This window comes from Ictidomys tridecemlineatus, chromosome 2, assembly GCF_052094955.1.
Source record: "Ictidomys tridecemlineatus isolate mIctTri1 chromosome 2, mIctTri1.hap1, whole genome shotgun sequence".
NCBI classification, from domain to species: domain Eukaryota; kingdom Metazoa; phylum Chordata; class Mammalia; order Rodentia; family Sciuridae; genus Ictidomys; species Ictidomys tridecemlineatus.
The window spans coordinates 88,987,693-89,003,802 of NC_135478.1; the positions used below are offsets into that span (position 1 = coordinate 88,987,693).

General features: G+C 40.5%; 1 protein-coding gene across 2 annotated transcripts in view; it reads left to right on the forward strand.

Moving 5' to 3' along the window:
- Fbxw8 (F-box and WD repeat domain containing 8) overlaps nucleotides 1-16,110 on the forward strand; it is a 111,941-nt gene that overhangs the window by 66,178 nt on the left and 29,653 nt on the right. For both annotated transcript variants that reach the window (XM_078039100.1, XM_078039099.1), the window contains 2 exons: nucleotides 2,657-2,853; nucleotides 6,319-6,525. In XM_078039100.1, the coding sequence (XP_077895226.1) occupies nucleotides 2,657-2,853; nucleotides 6,319-6,525 (404 nt within the window). The remainder of the gene's footprint in view (nucleotides 1-2,656; nucleotides 2,854-6,318; nucleotides 6,526-16,110) is intronic.

The following is a 16,110-nucleotide window of genomic DNA, read 5'->3' on the forward strand; positions in this document are numbered from 1 at the left end:
TGCTGTGCCCATTCTTGCAGCTGTGCTTTTGGGTCACATACCCAGCTACACAGTTCAGAGGGAAATTGCAAACCTTGCAGAAGTTGCAGGATTTTATAATGTTAATGTAAGTAGAAGAACAGCAGAAGTGGTGATTTTGTGGGTAAAAAGAAATGGCTCTTTTTCTTATTATTTAAATCAGTCTAAACAATAATTGCCTGCTTATGCAAAAATAACAGTGTATGCAAGGCTTATCACATAATGCAGAAATAAAAAGTATGCCAGGAGCACAAAGGCTGGGAGGGGAGAAATGCAAGCATATTGCTGTCAAGTTCTCCACTTTGTGAGGTACAAATACCCTTGAAGGGAGACTGTGCTTAGTCAGTCATGCATCTTAAAATGCTAAAGTAATAAATAAAATAACACAATGAAGAATTTTGACTCATAAGCCAACAAAGGAATCAAAATAATATCAATGCAAACTCAACCCAAACAATCAAAAGGGGGGGGGGAAGGTAGCAAAGAACAGATAGGACAAACAGAAACAAACAGAAAACAAATAGCAAAGTGGTAGATTAAGTCCAACCTCATCATAATCACATTAAGTATACTAAATAATCTAAACACCCCAGCTAACAGCAAGACTATTTACTGTCTATAAGAAACCCACTTTGAAGACATGAGGCAGAGTAAAACGGTGAAGATCCAGCTACCAACAGTAACCAGAAGAAAGCTGGAGTGGTTTTGGCAAGTACAGAAAAAGTGGATTTCACAGAAAAAATTATAACCAGGGGTACAGAGGGGCATTGCTTTATCATAAAGGATCAGTTCTTCAAAAAGCAATACCAGTCCTTAATGCTTAGGCATTAAAAGGGATGTTGAAGAACTGTATGGCCATTAAATTCATGGAGCCCTGGAATATATTTTTATCTAAAAAAGTCCTATTTTTGTGTTTTTAAGAATTTTTTTTCACAATACCTTTATTCTATGTATTTACTTTTAGGTAGTGCTGAGGATTGAATCCAGGGCCTCACACATGCTAGGCAAGTGCTCTACTACTGAGCCCCAGCCCCAGCCCTAAAAAGGTCTTTATCCGGGTGCAGTTTCATATGCCTGTAATCCTAGTAGCTTGGGAGGCTGAGGCAGGAGGATCATAAGTTCAGAGCCAGCTTCAGCAACTTAACAAGGCCCTAAGCAACTCAATGAGACCCTGTCTCTAATAAAATATTAAAAAGGGCTATGGATATGGCTGGCTGGTTAAGCACCCCTGGGTTCAATCCCTGGTACCAAAATAAATTTAAAAACCCAAAAAAGTCCTTCTCAAGATAGCTCTGTGAAACTCAACTTTGGGGGGTAAAGTGTATTTTATTGCATCCAGTTCTTTCAGTTCTGTTGGAAAAATGATGCCAACAAAACCAAAATACTTAATCAATAGTGAAAAATGTGTTTATAGATAAACTCCATGTGTGCTTAGAGTGAGCTGTGGCTCAACAGCCTCCATGCTTGGCAGAACGGGGTGAGTTTGTTGGTGTATGGCAGTTACTCAGCACGCTCCTTGTTATTTCATGAACTTGTAAACGTAGCCACTCATCCTGCACCTCTCTAGTTGAATTTCAGCTTACCTTCTGTTTCTTCTCTTACACAAAGTGAGTTCTTGATGTGCCTCCCTGAGAGGAGACAAGGAGTCTGGACCCTTGAAAGCTCCATGCAAGTAGCAGCTTTTATTTCTCTTGACTGTTGGTGACAATGTCTCAAAGCACATGCAGACACATGCAGTGCAGAGCATTTGCGAGAGCCCCCTGTGAAGACAGCACTTCCTGGACTGGGAGAGCCCAGCTCCTATCTAATGGGCAAACTATGGGCATTTCCTGTGGCACAGCTTTTCCCTCTGAGTCAGAATGGAGAGAATTTGGCAAAATATTCATCAGGGGAATGCGTCGTTCCGTGGAGCCTTTCGGGATCTGCATCTCCTTAGAGAACACACTGTCTTATATTCTAACGCTGAGCTTGAGGAAAGCTCTGCTTTTGTGTGCTCACCTGCTTAGGCTACTGACAGTTTGAAAGTCTTGCAAAGTGGCCCAGATGTATTACTTTCTTTTAACTTTATGTGAGCTGAATGATAGTTTACAGTAAGAACCTAAAATTCAAGGCATTTATAGTTCAGAGACCAAATTCAAGGCAAGAGCAAAGGGTGATGGGAAGATAGATTGGAAAGAGAAAAAAATGAAGAGCTTTATTCTAGGCAATAGGAAGTTACAGGAAATGGGACTGGATTTGTGGATGAGCAATAGAAAGGAAATTAGCATTATTGGTAGATTAAATACACTTACACACAGCAGGCACTATAGGATGCATACAAATTGGAGATAACTAGGAATGGCCCTTCCTCAGCATTTTATACAGTTGGTCTCCTAAGCCCAGCAGTCCTGTGCAGTAAGTAATGTTACCTTTAGTTTTACAGGTGGAGAAAGAGACTCACAACTATGGAGTAACTCCTCCAAATCCTACAGTTAGCAAGTAGTGGAGCTGGATTCAACCAAATAGCTGTAGACTCTGTTATGTCCGTGCAATTATTTCTTGTTGAATTTTGAAAAATAAAATGATTGTATGATTCTTATAAGATCATCCATACTAAGTGAATTTAAAGTTGTTACCTGCATGGTTTCTTTCTACCTAGGATTTCTTAATATTTGGGACTTGAGGACTGGGAAGTATCCTATTCATCATTTTGAGCATGATGCAAGAATACAGGCGCTGGCCCTCAGCAAGGACGATGCCACAGTTGCCACAGCTTCCGCTTTTGATGTTGTGATGTTATATCCCAATGAAGAGGGGTACTGGCAGATCGCTGCAGAATTTGAAGTTCAGAAACTGGTAAGCCTTTATTCTGGTGAACTTGTTTTCTCTTCTTGGAGTCTCTGGGTCTACTATAAACAAATAGGATGGTGGCAGCTCCTGTTCACCTGGGGCTTCCTGTAGGCTCCTATTTCCATAAATCTCATGTCAGCCTGCAAAATAGTTGGTATTATTTTCTCCATTTACCCAGAATCCAGGAGAGGCTTAAGGTAAATTGCCTAGCCCCAGAGCTAAGAAGTTGTGGTTTAAATCTCAGGGCTGGGCCGCCTGGGTCAGTGGTAGCACACTTGTCTAGCCTGTGGGAGGCCCTGAATTTGATCCAGTACTGCAGAAAGAAAACCCAAAATATGCCAACCTCAGGACTGATTTCAGGGCCAGAGTTTCTCATCACTGTGGTCCTCACACTCCTCTGGACTAAAATGGTAGACTTCTGCTCACCCCTGGAAGTCTGAGATCAGTTTCTGGCTGAATGCAGAAGTGAAAATGAGTTCAACAGTGCTGTCCAGGTCCATATGGAAGGAAGGTTTTCATCCTACACTTTCTTTGTCCTAAGGTTGTCAAACCTGGGATTAAGAGCAACTCTTGAGTGAAAATAGATTTGAGTCAGTGTTAATTGAGTAGCCATGTTCCAGGATGCCACATATGAAGCTGAGCCAGCTAAGGAATCTTTACATAGAACTTATTTCAGAGTGCAGTTGTATGAGAATCTGATTTTGTATGGAGATGATTTTGTGGGAAGTAAGTATCTGTGCTGAATTTGGATTTAATGTAAACAAACTGGATTTTGGCACTAATTGGGAGAGTGCACAGAAAAGCCAACATTGAATAATGAATTGATGGCCTAACCTAGAACCAGCCCTTAATCTCTCTCAATTTTCTCTCTGGTAGAAATCTTGTTAAATTTGAATACCTTAAAAGCCAAGGCATATTTCACTTCCTCAGACTTCTTGTCCCTTCAAGGGTTAATGTCCCTGAACTCAATATCTGGTACCAGCCCCCCACCCACCCAAAAAAAGGATTAGGTCTCTGCAGTTTGGAGTAGTATTCCCTGCAACCTGCCTGATGCTGTCATCTTATCTTTGGGGTTTTATTTTTAAAAATGAAAGTACAATCTCTCTCTTTATTGTGTAAACTGCCACAGTGCTTATTATTTTGTCTCTGACTGAAGGACACTATAGACCAGCAATAATTATATGAACTAAGATGATTATTTAAGATTCAAGCCTGGCACAGTGGCACATACCTGTAATCCCAGTGGCTTGGGAGTCTGGGGCAAGAGGATCCTAAGCTCAAAGTCAGTCTCAGCAACTTAGCAAGGCCATAAGCAGCTTAATGAGATTCTATCTCTAAATAAAAAATAAAATGGGCTGGGGATGTGACTTGATGGTTAAGCGCCTCTGGATTCAATTCCTGATTTAAAAAAAAAAATGCGAATCCCCCTATAAGGTATAAATCCTGCCTTGGCAATAAGGTGTCCTGGCATAGACTGGAAGCTTTTTGAAGTACTTTACAGCTCCCAGCAAATGGCACAACCACTGTCAATCTGAGCCTTTTGGTCTGTCAGAAATCCAACGTCAAGATGAAGTTAAATGGCTGGACTTGGAATGTCCACTTTAGGAAAATGAGGAATGAGTTTTAGAAAAGAGATGAAGAATTGTTGGAGGTGTATGTTATAATACATTTTTATGTCTATTTCTTACCCTGGGTAAGGAGGTGCCACAGGATGTGCTGGGTATCCCTAGAAAAAGTACTCTCTAGCCCAGAAAGCTGAACGTTTTCTTTTTCCCCAGACATGCTTCCTGAATAGCAGTGGCAGTGTTCCCAGGTTTGCAGTGTTAGCCTGGAGCATCCGTCCTTTGTGATGGACCCATGGCTCAGGGTGTTGGGCTGCTACTTACATGGTTGAGCCCAAGGATTAGTAGAGTGACCCGGATGTTTACTGTCTTTCAAGCTCCTCTGGACAGTCTTCAGAATTCAGGATTTTGAACTCATTTGGCATGCTGTCAGAGCAGTGCTGTTCTTTTACACCGTGGATTTTCATAATTACACAGTGTGTCTCACCTTCAGCACTCATGCTCTCATAATTTATTCGAGGAGGGAAAACTTGGTGTGAACTGCACTAGAAAGAAATGTGCTCCTCAAGAATAGAAGAAAGCAAATAATTTTTTAAAGTTTCCTCATCCCTTGCAAATTAGAGAAGGCGCTAGCACTAGTGTAATCTAGTGTAGTCTAGTATAGTCTGGAGTACTGAAATGCTGGCTTCCTACCCTTAGATGGCCAAATGGAATCATTTGGAATCATTGCCTGACATGGAAACTGGGTGATAGCAGTTAACTCAGATAATCTTTTTTAACCTTTTTGTAACATATTTATGGCATTTACACAAATTTGTTAAAATATGGTTTTGTTAATTTTGCACTGAATGGATTTATTTTCTTGGTTTCTTGTTCAAAAATAAAAATATATTTTGTTTTGTTTCAAATAGCTAGTATACCCTCACAGTTCAGAATTCAAAAGACACATTGGGAAACACAGTGGGCAGTCCCCTTGGCACCTAGTCTCACAGCCCATTTCCCTCCCTGAAGGAAAGCATTGTGGGAAGGTTCATGCATTGTATACTTCTCTGTCCCCATCTTTTACACACATTAGCACACTGGAAATCCTCTTACCTTGCTTGCATCCTTACTTTCTCCCTCAAATTTATCTTGGAGGTATTCCATTTATATCAGTTTATAAAAAATATCTTCATGCTTTCTTCTGTGACTGCATGGTATCTCAATATATAGATGTATTTTAAGTTATTTAATTAGTCTTTTGGTAGTGAATGTTGAAACTTTTCCAGTTTTTAGCTATGACAAAATAGCACTGCAATGAATAACATTGCCCACAATTGTTTTGCATATGAGTTTATTTACAAGTACATTCTCAGAAGTGGACTTGCTGGGTGTGAGAGTGTGTTCATTTGACCTTTTGGAAGAATTGTCAGATTTCCTTTGATGAGCTGGACCAGATTTTATCCCCACCAATAGCAAGTGGTAACCATAAACATGAGTGTCCCAACCCAATGTGTTCTCAGACTTACTGATCTTCATTGATATGACAGGTGAAAAATGAGTTTTCAATGAGATTTCACTCTTGTGTTTTACTTTTCAGGGGTATATTGTGTATCTTTCATTATGAACATCATTTCATTTGAGCAAAAACTGTTTGTGGGGTTGAGTGGTAGAGCATTGGCTTAGCACATGTGAGGCACTAGGTTCCATCCTCAGCACCACATAAAAGTAAATAAATAAATACATAAATGGGTCCATCTACAACTAAAAAAATATTTTTTTAAAAACGGTGTTTCATTTCTGTAAACAGTCCCGTTGCTTGTCTTTTTCTGTTGAGTTGCTGGTCTTCTTACTGATGTATAGAAAAATTTGCTATTTTTGACCATGTTGGAGGACATTGTAGGACTAAACAACTCTTATCCTTTAACAGGTTGACTACCTTGAAATAGTTCCAGATACTGGAAGGTACCCTGTGGCAGTGGCCACTGCTGGAGACCTGGTATACCTGCTAAAAGCTGAAGACTCAGCCAGAACCCTCCATTATGTCTACGGCCAGCCTGTCACATGTTTAGATGTCTCAGCCAACCAGGTGGCTTTTGGTGTAAAGAGTCTAGGATGGGTGTATGAAGGAAACAAGGTACAGAAAGATGCACGATTAACAAAAAGCAAGACAGACTTTATTTTTCATAAAGCAATTAAAAATTAAAGTTGATCTTATTTCTTTTCAGATGTATTAGGGCAATATATCCGCTTAGGAAAAAAATTCAAGCACTTCCAAAGATACAAAGTGAAAAGTGATTATTTCCTTTCTTTTCCCTTTTTTTTTAACCCCACTGCACTAAAGAAACCATTAGTAATTTTTTCATATTCTTATAGTGAAGTTTAATTCATAGATAGGTACATTTGCTTACTAAAAACATATCTGTGGGAATGAGATCATAGTATTGATAATATTCATGCTATTCTGTATCCATTGTTTTCACTCATTACCATGCCTCAGAGAGCATTTCATGTTCCAGTATACTAGGCTCTCTTACCCAGATCCAGTGTGTGTTCACGGTCCACAGGCTGCTTAGCCTTTCCCTTGCTTTCATTGTTTTGGCTGTCACTGGCAATGCTGCACAGCATGTTGCAATTTGAAAACAATCCTGTGTGGTGTATCTGTAGGATGTGCATGAGATGTGGACGGACATTGCCAAATTGCACTCTAGAAAGGTTGCATCAAAGTTTACATTCTCACCAACAGGGTATCAAACTACCTTCTGGTACTCTTTGAGTGAGACACAGAGAGACACATTTTTAGTTGAAATTCTTTGAATGATGACTAAATTTCATTATTCCATTGTTTTTTACTATTCTGACTGTAGACCAAGCTGATTTATAGAACTCTGCTTTTGTGGGATCGGGGAGAAAGAAATGAAGTTTTTGTTTGGTTTTGTGTTTCTTCCAATTTGTCTGCTCCCATCATGGCTGGCAGTTGGTAGGATTCCTGGGAAGGAACATCTGAAGCCAAGGACTCCTTTGGCAGCAGACTTCTCCTAAGGAAGGAGACTCCTTTCCACACTGCAGTATGTGAATACAGAAAGAACGAGGTTCTCTACATGCACAGCTCCGCTCTCTCGCCTACTACCTAGTGTGACTTTGGGCAGGTTGCTTACCCTCTTTATGCTGGTTTCCTCATTTATAAAATGGAGTTCCATTGTTGCAGGACTAAATGAAAAGATACATGTGAAGCTTTTAAGCAGCAGTCCCTAGCACAGGAGAGTGTTAATTATCCCTCCGTGCTGACTAGTTATTTTTACCATTCAGTTGGACTATGGTCTCTGGTGGTGATTTTCACATCCTTTGTATTTAACCTGTAAGGTCATTTTTGTACGTGCCCCTATTTTTACAGCTTAGTCAGTACTCAAGAATTGAAGCCTCCTGAATTCTAATCACATATTCTTCACCCCAGAAGACTGAGAAAATATGTGTGGCATATTGAAATCTCAGGTGCTGGGGTCAGCCTGTTGGGCTGGAGCAGATCTGATACACTGTGGCTGGGAAGTCCGTGGTGCCAAAACTCCTTGTGAAGAGGGAAGCAGTAAGAATTGGAGTTCTAAGGCAGTTTCCTTTTTTATGCTCTGGACTTTATTTTCTGATCCTGGTAAGCTCACTTATTGAGAAAGAGACTATTTTTAAATTTTTCATATATATTTTTGAAAGACCTTTTTTATATTATTTAAATTGTGATACTGGGGATCAAACCAAGGGCCTCATACATGCTAGGTGAGAGTTCTAGCACTGAGCTATACCCCTAGCCCAATTTTTTCATATTTTCAATCCAGTTTAATTTTTGTGTGTGTGTGTGTGGTGCTGGGAATGGAACCCATGGCTTCCCACATGCTAAGCATGGACTGACTACACCCCCAACCCCTTTTCAAACTTTTAATAAATTTTTTATCCAGCAGGTCCTATTGAATGGATTTATTACTATAAAGAGACAATTGTAGTGGATAGATTTGAGAAACTCAATGTTAAAGGAATAGTTCAGCATAAAATTGGACTGGAAGGATTCCCCTCCTTTTCTTTTCAGTGCTGGGGATCAGACCCCAGGCCTCGAGGGTACTAGGCACACTGTCTGAGCTACATTCACATCTCTGGAAGGATCCTTTAGATGCAGATATAAGCAGATGTTTTTTGTTGTTGTTGTTTTTTTGTTTTTGATGACTCTCAATTTTCAGCCTATTTCAAATCATTAATTATGAGATCAGTTGGCTAATACATTAATTTTAATAAAATTCATGATTAAAATTATGTAGTCTCTCCGGGCTGGGGATGTGGCTCAAGTGGTAGCACACTCACCTGGCATGTGGGAGGCACTGGGTTCGATCCTCAGCACCACATGAAAATAAAATAAAGATATTGGTTCCACCTAAAAAACTAAAAAATAAATATTAAAAAAATAAAATAAAATTATGTAGTCTCTCAAATAACTTTTTTTTTAATTAGAGCTTTATAATACACATAGTAGTTGGGTTCAACCTGACAAACTCATACATGCATGAAAATTGATTTCAATTCATGATCTTTCCTCTTTTTCCCTCCTATCCTCCTTTTCAAATAACTTACTACCTGATATTTTTCATTGTTGTTTTAAAATTAGGAGTGGCAGAAAGTCTTTTTACAGAATGTTTTAAAATATCAACTGGAAAACTGTCAGTAGCATTTAATCATCCAAATGTTTTGTGAGCACGACACCAAACTCCAGATCCTTGCGTGAGTGATTGGCTGATAAGAGTTTTGTGTTGAGATGAGTCTCCAACATGAATGCCACCCGTTCCAGAGCAAGATGGATGCAAAGCTTCCTCTATATCACTTTCCATCTGCTTGACTCTAATAGATATTCTGCTTCCTCAGAAAAAAACTTATATTTTTTAAGCATTGTGGGGTACAGTTTCCATGTGAGTTAAGCCATGTAACGGGTGGCTCTGTGAAATTTTAGTGTCATCCTGCTATTCTATAATGTAATGTCATAATTCCCAAATAGTCTCATGTGTAAGGCTCAGAGTCGTTTTGCTTGTGACTACCATGTTTTGGCTATGTCTGTGCTTCTGCCTGGCAACATGAGTTGGGCACATTTTATGAGGTTGGTGAGAGACAATTAGCAGTGGAGTTTGCCTGGAGCCATGGATACACTGGGGTTTGTGTCTGTGCCTCTGGCCTGTATATCTAGGATTCACATGAATGCTTTGTGAGAACAGAGGGTTTAGTTTATCTTTGTTTGTACCTGATACAGAACTGGGGTTTAGCTGTAGTGCATTATTGATTATAACTGTGATAAAAGTAGATAGTAAAAGCAAATGCTGAAATAGAATTTTAGCCAAGAACCTACCTCTCCCTAACTGTAGAAGCACTCCAGAGGTGGTGGTAACTTTTAGGTAGAAAATGTCCTTGCACCATATGCTGACCACATTAGCATGTTATAGGCACCACAGCTGCATGAGCATTGAGTAATAATGGTTCAGACCTACCCAGTCATGTATGCTACTGGCCAGTCTGTTGTGTATGCATCATAATACTCACTGAGCACCAGTGTGTTCCTGGCATTGGAGTGTTAAAACAGCATTACACACAGATTTTCACAAACTAGTATTTGTCAAGCAACCAAGCAAGCTCTGTTAATAAACAAAACTTTTCTAAGGAGAAGAAACAAAGTAATTTAGCAAAAGCTTATCTGCTTAATCTCTAGAGAAAGGCTTGTGAGTCTAGCTGGGTTTTGATCCTCTCCAGCTCAGTGGAAAAGGCTGAATTAGTGCTCTGCAGTCTGGGTTTGCCCTTGGGGCAGGAGTTCCCACACTTGGGTTTCAGGGGTTAGAATTAAGGGGCCACCCTCAGGTTTGCCAGCATTTTCGTTGGCTACGTAAAGTCATAGATAAAAATGGCTGTTATTTTTGCCCTTTCTTTAAATATCAGATTTTCAGATGTCTTTTTTAAAAAGTAAGTGATGCAACCTTATGATTCAGAAACCAGAAGACAGGGTGTGCTATGGGCAGGCTCCTTCCCACTGCTTTCAGCCTGCCTCCCAGTTTCTCCTCCCAGAGCCAGATCACTGCTGGCAGCTCCTCGTGTATCCTTGCAGAGGTGGTTTATGTACTCCTGGGTACTCTACTCTACGTGAACTCTCCATTTTAAAAAATGTGAATGGTAAAAATACTGTATGTTTGTTTTGCACCTTGCTTTTCCTTGTACCCCGTCTCTGGAGATAATAAAGAACTGTATTTTACTGCATCATCATCATCACAGATTTTATGCCAAATTTTTTTTCCAAAGAAGTGAGGTGTGACCATTATGTAAAGCTTTAAAAAAACTGTGATATTACTTTTTTTAAAAAAATATATTTTAAATGTTGATGAACCTTTATTTTATTCATTTATTTATATGCAGTGTTGAGAATCGACCCCAGTGCCTCACATATGCTAGGCAAATGCTCTGCCACTGAGCCACAACCCCAGCCCTGTGATGATATTACTTTAAAATCATTTATTACTAAATTGTCTTTGGTACAAGATTAGGATGCAAGGAATACCTGTAAATATGCTTTAATGCAGGGGCAACGATTGATTATGCAGTGAAACACAGAACTTCCTGGTGTTCTTTTCTTTGTATTGCACCTTATGGAGATGCCTTGGTGAATCTGGCTAGCTCCACTTTGGTGAATGTTTGATTGTTCCAAGTCTTTTGTATTGCAGGCAACACTTGGTCTACATGAATGCATTTGCAGGATTAATTCCTCAGAGGAAACTGGCTTGGTCAAAGGGATGTGTGCCTTGGTAATTCTGACAGCTGTTACCCTCCACAGAAGTTATATGTTGGAGACTGGTGGGTGGCAATGCATCCCATTCCCCTGGCAGTTCCTTGATACCTTTTCTCCTTTTGGCTTCATAGAAGGATCACAATAAAATGAGGCCAGGAAGGATGTGCTGAGATGTGACTTGTTTTGTCCTTTGTGTAATTATTTTGCAGCTCTGTTTTTCAGAGGAATGACTAGACCACCTGGCTTCACCTAGAATCAGTGCAGCAGGTCTGACAGTCCTGTCAGGATGCTCTTACAGTGGGAAAAGCTACATTCTGATGCATGTCCCTTGCTGGTGTATTCAGTGTCTTTGAGGGAGTCTATGATTTTTTAAGATGGTAATCTCTCCCCTATAAATCAAGGTTGGACATTTGGGTCTTTGGTCCCCTGTCCAGCACCCACATTCCTGGATTCTTTGGTTGGTGATTAAGTGGTTTCACCTTTTCCTGTTCCCTGTGATATAGTACTGAACTCATCTACTGCTGGAGGATCCTGAGTAGTTCAGGGCTTCTGAAATGGGTTGTGGAGTCCATTGCTTCTGTTTCTTCTCTAAGGGTCATGTTGATGCTGGCAAGAATGGTTGGACAGGAAACTGGTATTTATCATCAGTTCCTGTGTCTTGTAAGTAAGTGATATTGTTGAAAAGTACTGCTTGAAAGTCTTTTACTTTTAGGCAAAAATAGTTGTTGTTTTTTCATTTTTTATTGGTGCATTATACTTGCATATATTGATGGAATTTGTTATTACACATTTGTATATGTGCACAATATGACAATATAATCTGATCACTGTCACTCTTTAGCCCTGTCCCCTCCTTCCCTGATAGTGTTTTTTAAATATATTTTTTAAAATTGTTAATGGAGATCTTTACTTTATTCATTTATTTATATGTGGTACTGAGAATCAAACCCAGTGCCGTACACATGCTAGGCAAGTGCTCTTCCATTGAGCCCCAGCCCCAGCCCGATAGTTAAGTTTTGAAGTTGCCTTCTTGGATTCTCAGACTTCAGTGTATAAATGACCTTAAAGGTAGCTGTTGCTGAGTGGCATGTGATTGTAAAAGAAAACTAATGTAACAGTAGTTAACTCTGGCTCCATCTCTTCGTCTTGCTGCATTGCAAAGAGCATTGTGAACTCTGTTAATGTGGCCCTTTGTACCCAAACATCCCTTTAAATTTTGTGTGTGTGTGTGTCTCAGTTACTGAGTCTGTCAAAAATACTTTCATTTATGAAACCATATTTATGGTAGCATATCATCTTTATTAATTCTTTTGTTGCCTGAATTAAATTTTGCTCTCAGAGGTAGAGGGTTAGAAGAGAGAATTGCTTCCTTGAAGAGCATTATGTTGACGATGAGTCTCATGCCTCATAAAGGCAAAGCGAGATCCACTTAGGGCTCTTAGCATCATTCTATGTATTTGGACGTATTTTCTAATTTAGTTCTGAAGTACTTGGCATTTGATGGCAGATTGTATTAAGCAGCACGTGGCATGCATCCTAATCAGGAAAATGTGAGTGAAGTCATCCAGAAGGCTGGACTGTGTTTGACAAGGACGCTTGCTTGGCGCTGCTGTCTCAGCTTACATCACACTGGAAAATAATTGCTAACGTCTCTTATGATAATCATTCCCCGACCACGGACACGAAGGACCCCAGATTGGTTGCCTGCACTAGTCATGAGTTGAAATGTTTGTCTGGGGAGCCTTTGGAGTCCGAAGCACAGTGCTCAGGTTGTGGCCTTGTTCTCTCATACCTACTCCAGAGTAGGAGAGCCATCTTGTCTTTTGTTCAAGATTCCATTCCAGAGGAGAATAAAAATGGTATTTTAACAAGCAGGATGAATAGTTATAAAGTTGAAAGTTCATAAAATGAATATCTTATTTAAATTTTATTGCTTACTTTCAACCTTTAAAACTCTATTTCCTTCTTGAAGAAGTTTAGAAAAATAGCTCATGGAGACCATGAGTGATAGAATCAAAAGAATCCATTGTTAAGGTTATATCGTTGTTAAGAATTACTGACTGGGCTGGGGATGTGGCTCAAGCGGTAGCACGCTGGCCTGGCAATCGTGCGGCCCGGGTTCGATCCTCAGCACCACATACCAACAAAGATGTTGTGTCCGCCGAGTACTAAAAAATAAACATTAAAAAAAAAATTCTCTCTCTCTCTCTCTCCTCTCTCTCAAAAAAAAAAAAAAAGAGTTACTGACTGAGCACTTGCTCTGTGCTAAATGTCTAGTTGGTGCTGGATGTAGAGATGAATGAAATATGACATCTGTCTCATGGATTACACCCCTTGTGGTTCTTGAGTGTGACTTAGCAATATAAAGATGGTTTTCTCCAGATTGGGATGGATGGATGTTCCTAAGACCTTCTCAATGAACTTGGTAAATTCTGTAGTGATAAAAAATTGTATAAATAAACATTTAAATGTTTTTGTGCATGTTTTAATATTAAAATGATATCCATAATTGATATCATTGCAGGTATGTTGCTTATAATGAATAATAATAAATGTAATTCTCCTCACTTATAGTGAAAACCATGAAGCACCTCCATAGATCTGTAGGATTTCTCAAGACAGAGCAAAAAGTCTTCCAGCTTAGAGGCCTGTGAGGGTCTGATATTCTATAAAACCATGGCAGGTTTTTCTGCAGAAAGTATTTCTTAGAATGTTATCACTTTTTAGAGAAACTAAGAGTGCTTTTGGATCTCTAGTGGTCTGGAAGGGAGTGACAAAGTTATAAAAAGTATGTACAAGGAAAGTTAACAGTCAGCTACAGGTAAGGTAGTCATATCACCACTGGGGACACGCAAGGAAGGGTTTTGGAGTCAGACAAACCTCAGGCAGGTTACTCATTCAGTTTCCCCATTTGGAAACCAGGACAACACCTACCTTTGTAAGTAATGTGCCTTGCACATGGCTGGGGCTCTGTACTCTCCTCCCTCATCTCCCATGCCCACCACTTAAGGGGTTGCTTAGTTGTCAGGCAAAGCCTGTGGCAGGGCAGTGCAGATGGAAGCAGCAGGCCCACCAGAGGGAGCTCCGTGTGGAAAGGCAGCCCCAGGGGTCCAGGCCGGCTGGGGCATTGTTAACCTTGAGCAGGTGTGGGAGCCATGCTTGTAGCAATAGCAGTCTCTGCGTCTTCACAGGATTCATTTTCCTGAGGATTGTTTTGAAAAGATGCGCTCAGAATAGAAAGGGTTGGGCCAGTTTAGCTTCCAGGCAGAACAAGTGCAGTAATGAACGGGAACAGCGACTCATGGTGAGGTGCGGAAGCCTTTGTAACGCGAAGCCTTCCTGGAGAGGCTGGCACCATGTCCCAGATGTCTCCTGTCTGCACTCACACTAGTGTAGTTTTTGTATGCCAGTGATGTTTGTATAATTTTCTAATTTTTAAAGAAACTAATTAGTATTCTTGAGGCTCTGAGCAAGTTTATAAAACCATTACATTTGAAGTGTATTTATGATGTTCATTGCCTTTCTTCTCATTTGGATTTTCAGTTAAACTTAGAGTTTTACTTAGGGCCCAATTTTTCTAATGGCTTCCCTGGTTATTAATGTGAAAGTTCCTTCCTGTTGCACCATCCCTCACTCACTGGAGGATGTAAACTGCAAGTTGACTGTTGCATTTATTTGACCTGCACAGATGGAGATGGCTTTGGGTTTTTTGTGCCAGAAGAATCACAGAGTAAATATTGCCCAGCCAGCAACTAGGTTTATTAGTGTTAAAAACCAGTGTGTTTCTCCATTAGCCATGGTTTGTCTTTATCGCCAAAGTGAAAACAGTACTGCCATAGAGCGGGCTGTGTGCTTCCCACACATTCAGACAGTTGTAGCCGATGATGTTGTTTTGGAAGAGAGGAAGAGAAAGGGGCCCACAGAAATGGCCTATATGAGGTAGAATTTCAGTCCCACAGAAAATAGTTCACTGTTTCCAAATTCACATAGCAATTTAAACTAGACTAACACAATATTATAGAGAACTTTGCTTTTAATCCAGTGCATAGATGAATATGATTTATTAATTTACCCAACACTTCAGTCTTCTGTATAAGGCACTGTGTTAGAGAGTGGCCTTTGTAAATAACATCAATTATTGAGTCGCAGAGATGAGTCCTTCTAATGGATGCAAAGTTACTCTTCAAAGCATTCCCTTGGTGTCTTCTTAATTTCCAGGGAAAACCCCTTGTAGACAGACAAAGGAAAGCCCACGTTCCACTGATCACATTCCAAGCTGGGAACTCCAGAGGAGGAAGAGGGTTACAGTTTGTAAAAATGAGGCCTCAAGTCTTAGGAGGTGTGTCCCAGGCCAGAGCAGCTGTGCAATGACCCGGCTTCCAGTTACCACTCTTCCGTCCTGCTCAGGAACTGTGCCTACAACAAGGGACAATTGACTGGGCCTGACCCCAATTCTAAACCCAGCTTTCTTTAGATCTTTGCATGTTAGGACTCTGGCCTAGGCTCTACCTACTCTACCTACAGGTGGCCTCTGCACTTGGTTTGTGAACTCTTTTCTCACCTTCACAATAAGTTTTAAAATGCATATTGGAAATGACATGAAAAAAAAAATACTTCCTGAGCAGCATTCCTTCTGTGAGCCCCTCCCTCACTTGCCGTGCCCTTTCCCCCTTTCCCGGTCTTGGGCTCAAGTGCTCTGCCTTGTGCCCATTTTAGGTTTTATTGAAGTTATGGCCACATGCTGAGGACTATGGTTAGACCCTCATGTCTTCATGTCTGCCTTCAGTGTGGCCGTCAAAACCCTGCGGGGGGGGGGGGGAGGCCGGGGGGGGGGGTGGGAGGCCCCCTTTTGGCTCTCAGCCTTTCATTTGCATGGTGAGCCCTTGATCTAGCCAGGGAGGTGCAGTGTGAATGTGCTGTGCTCAT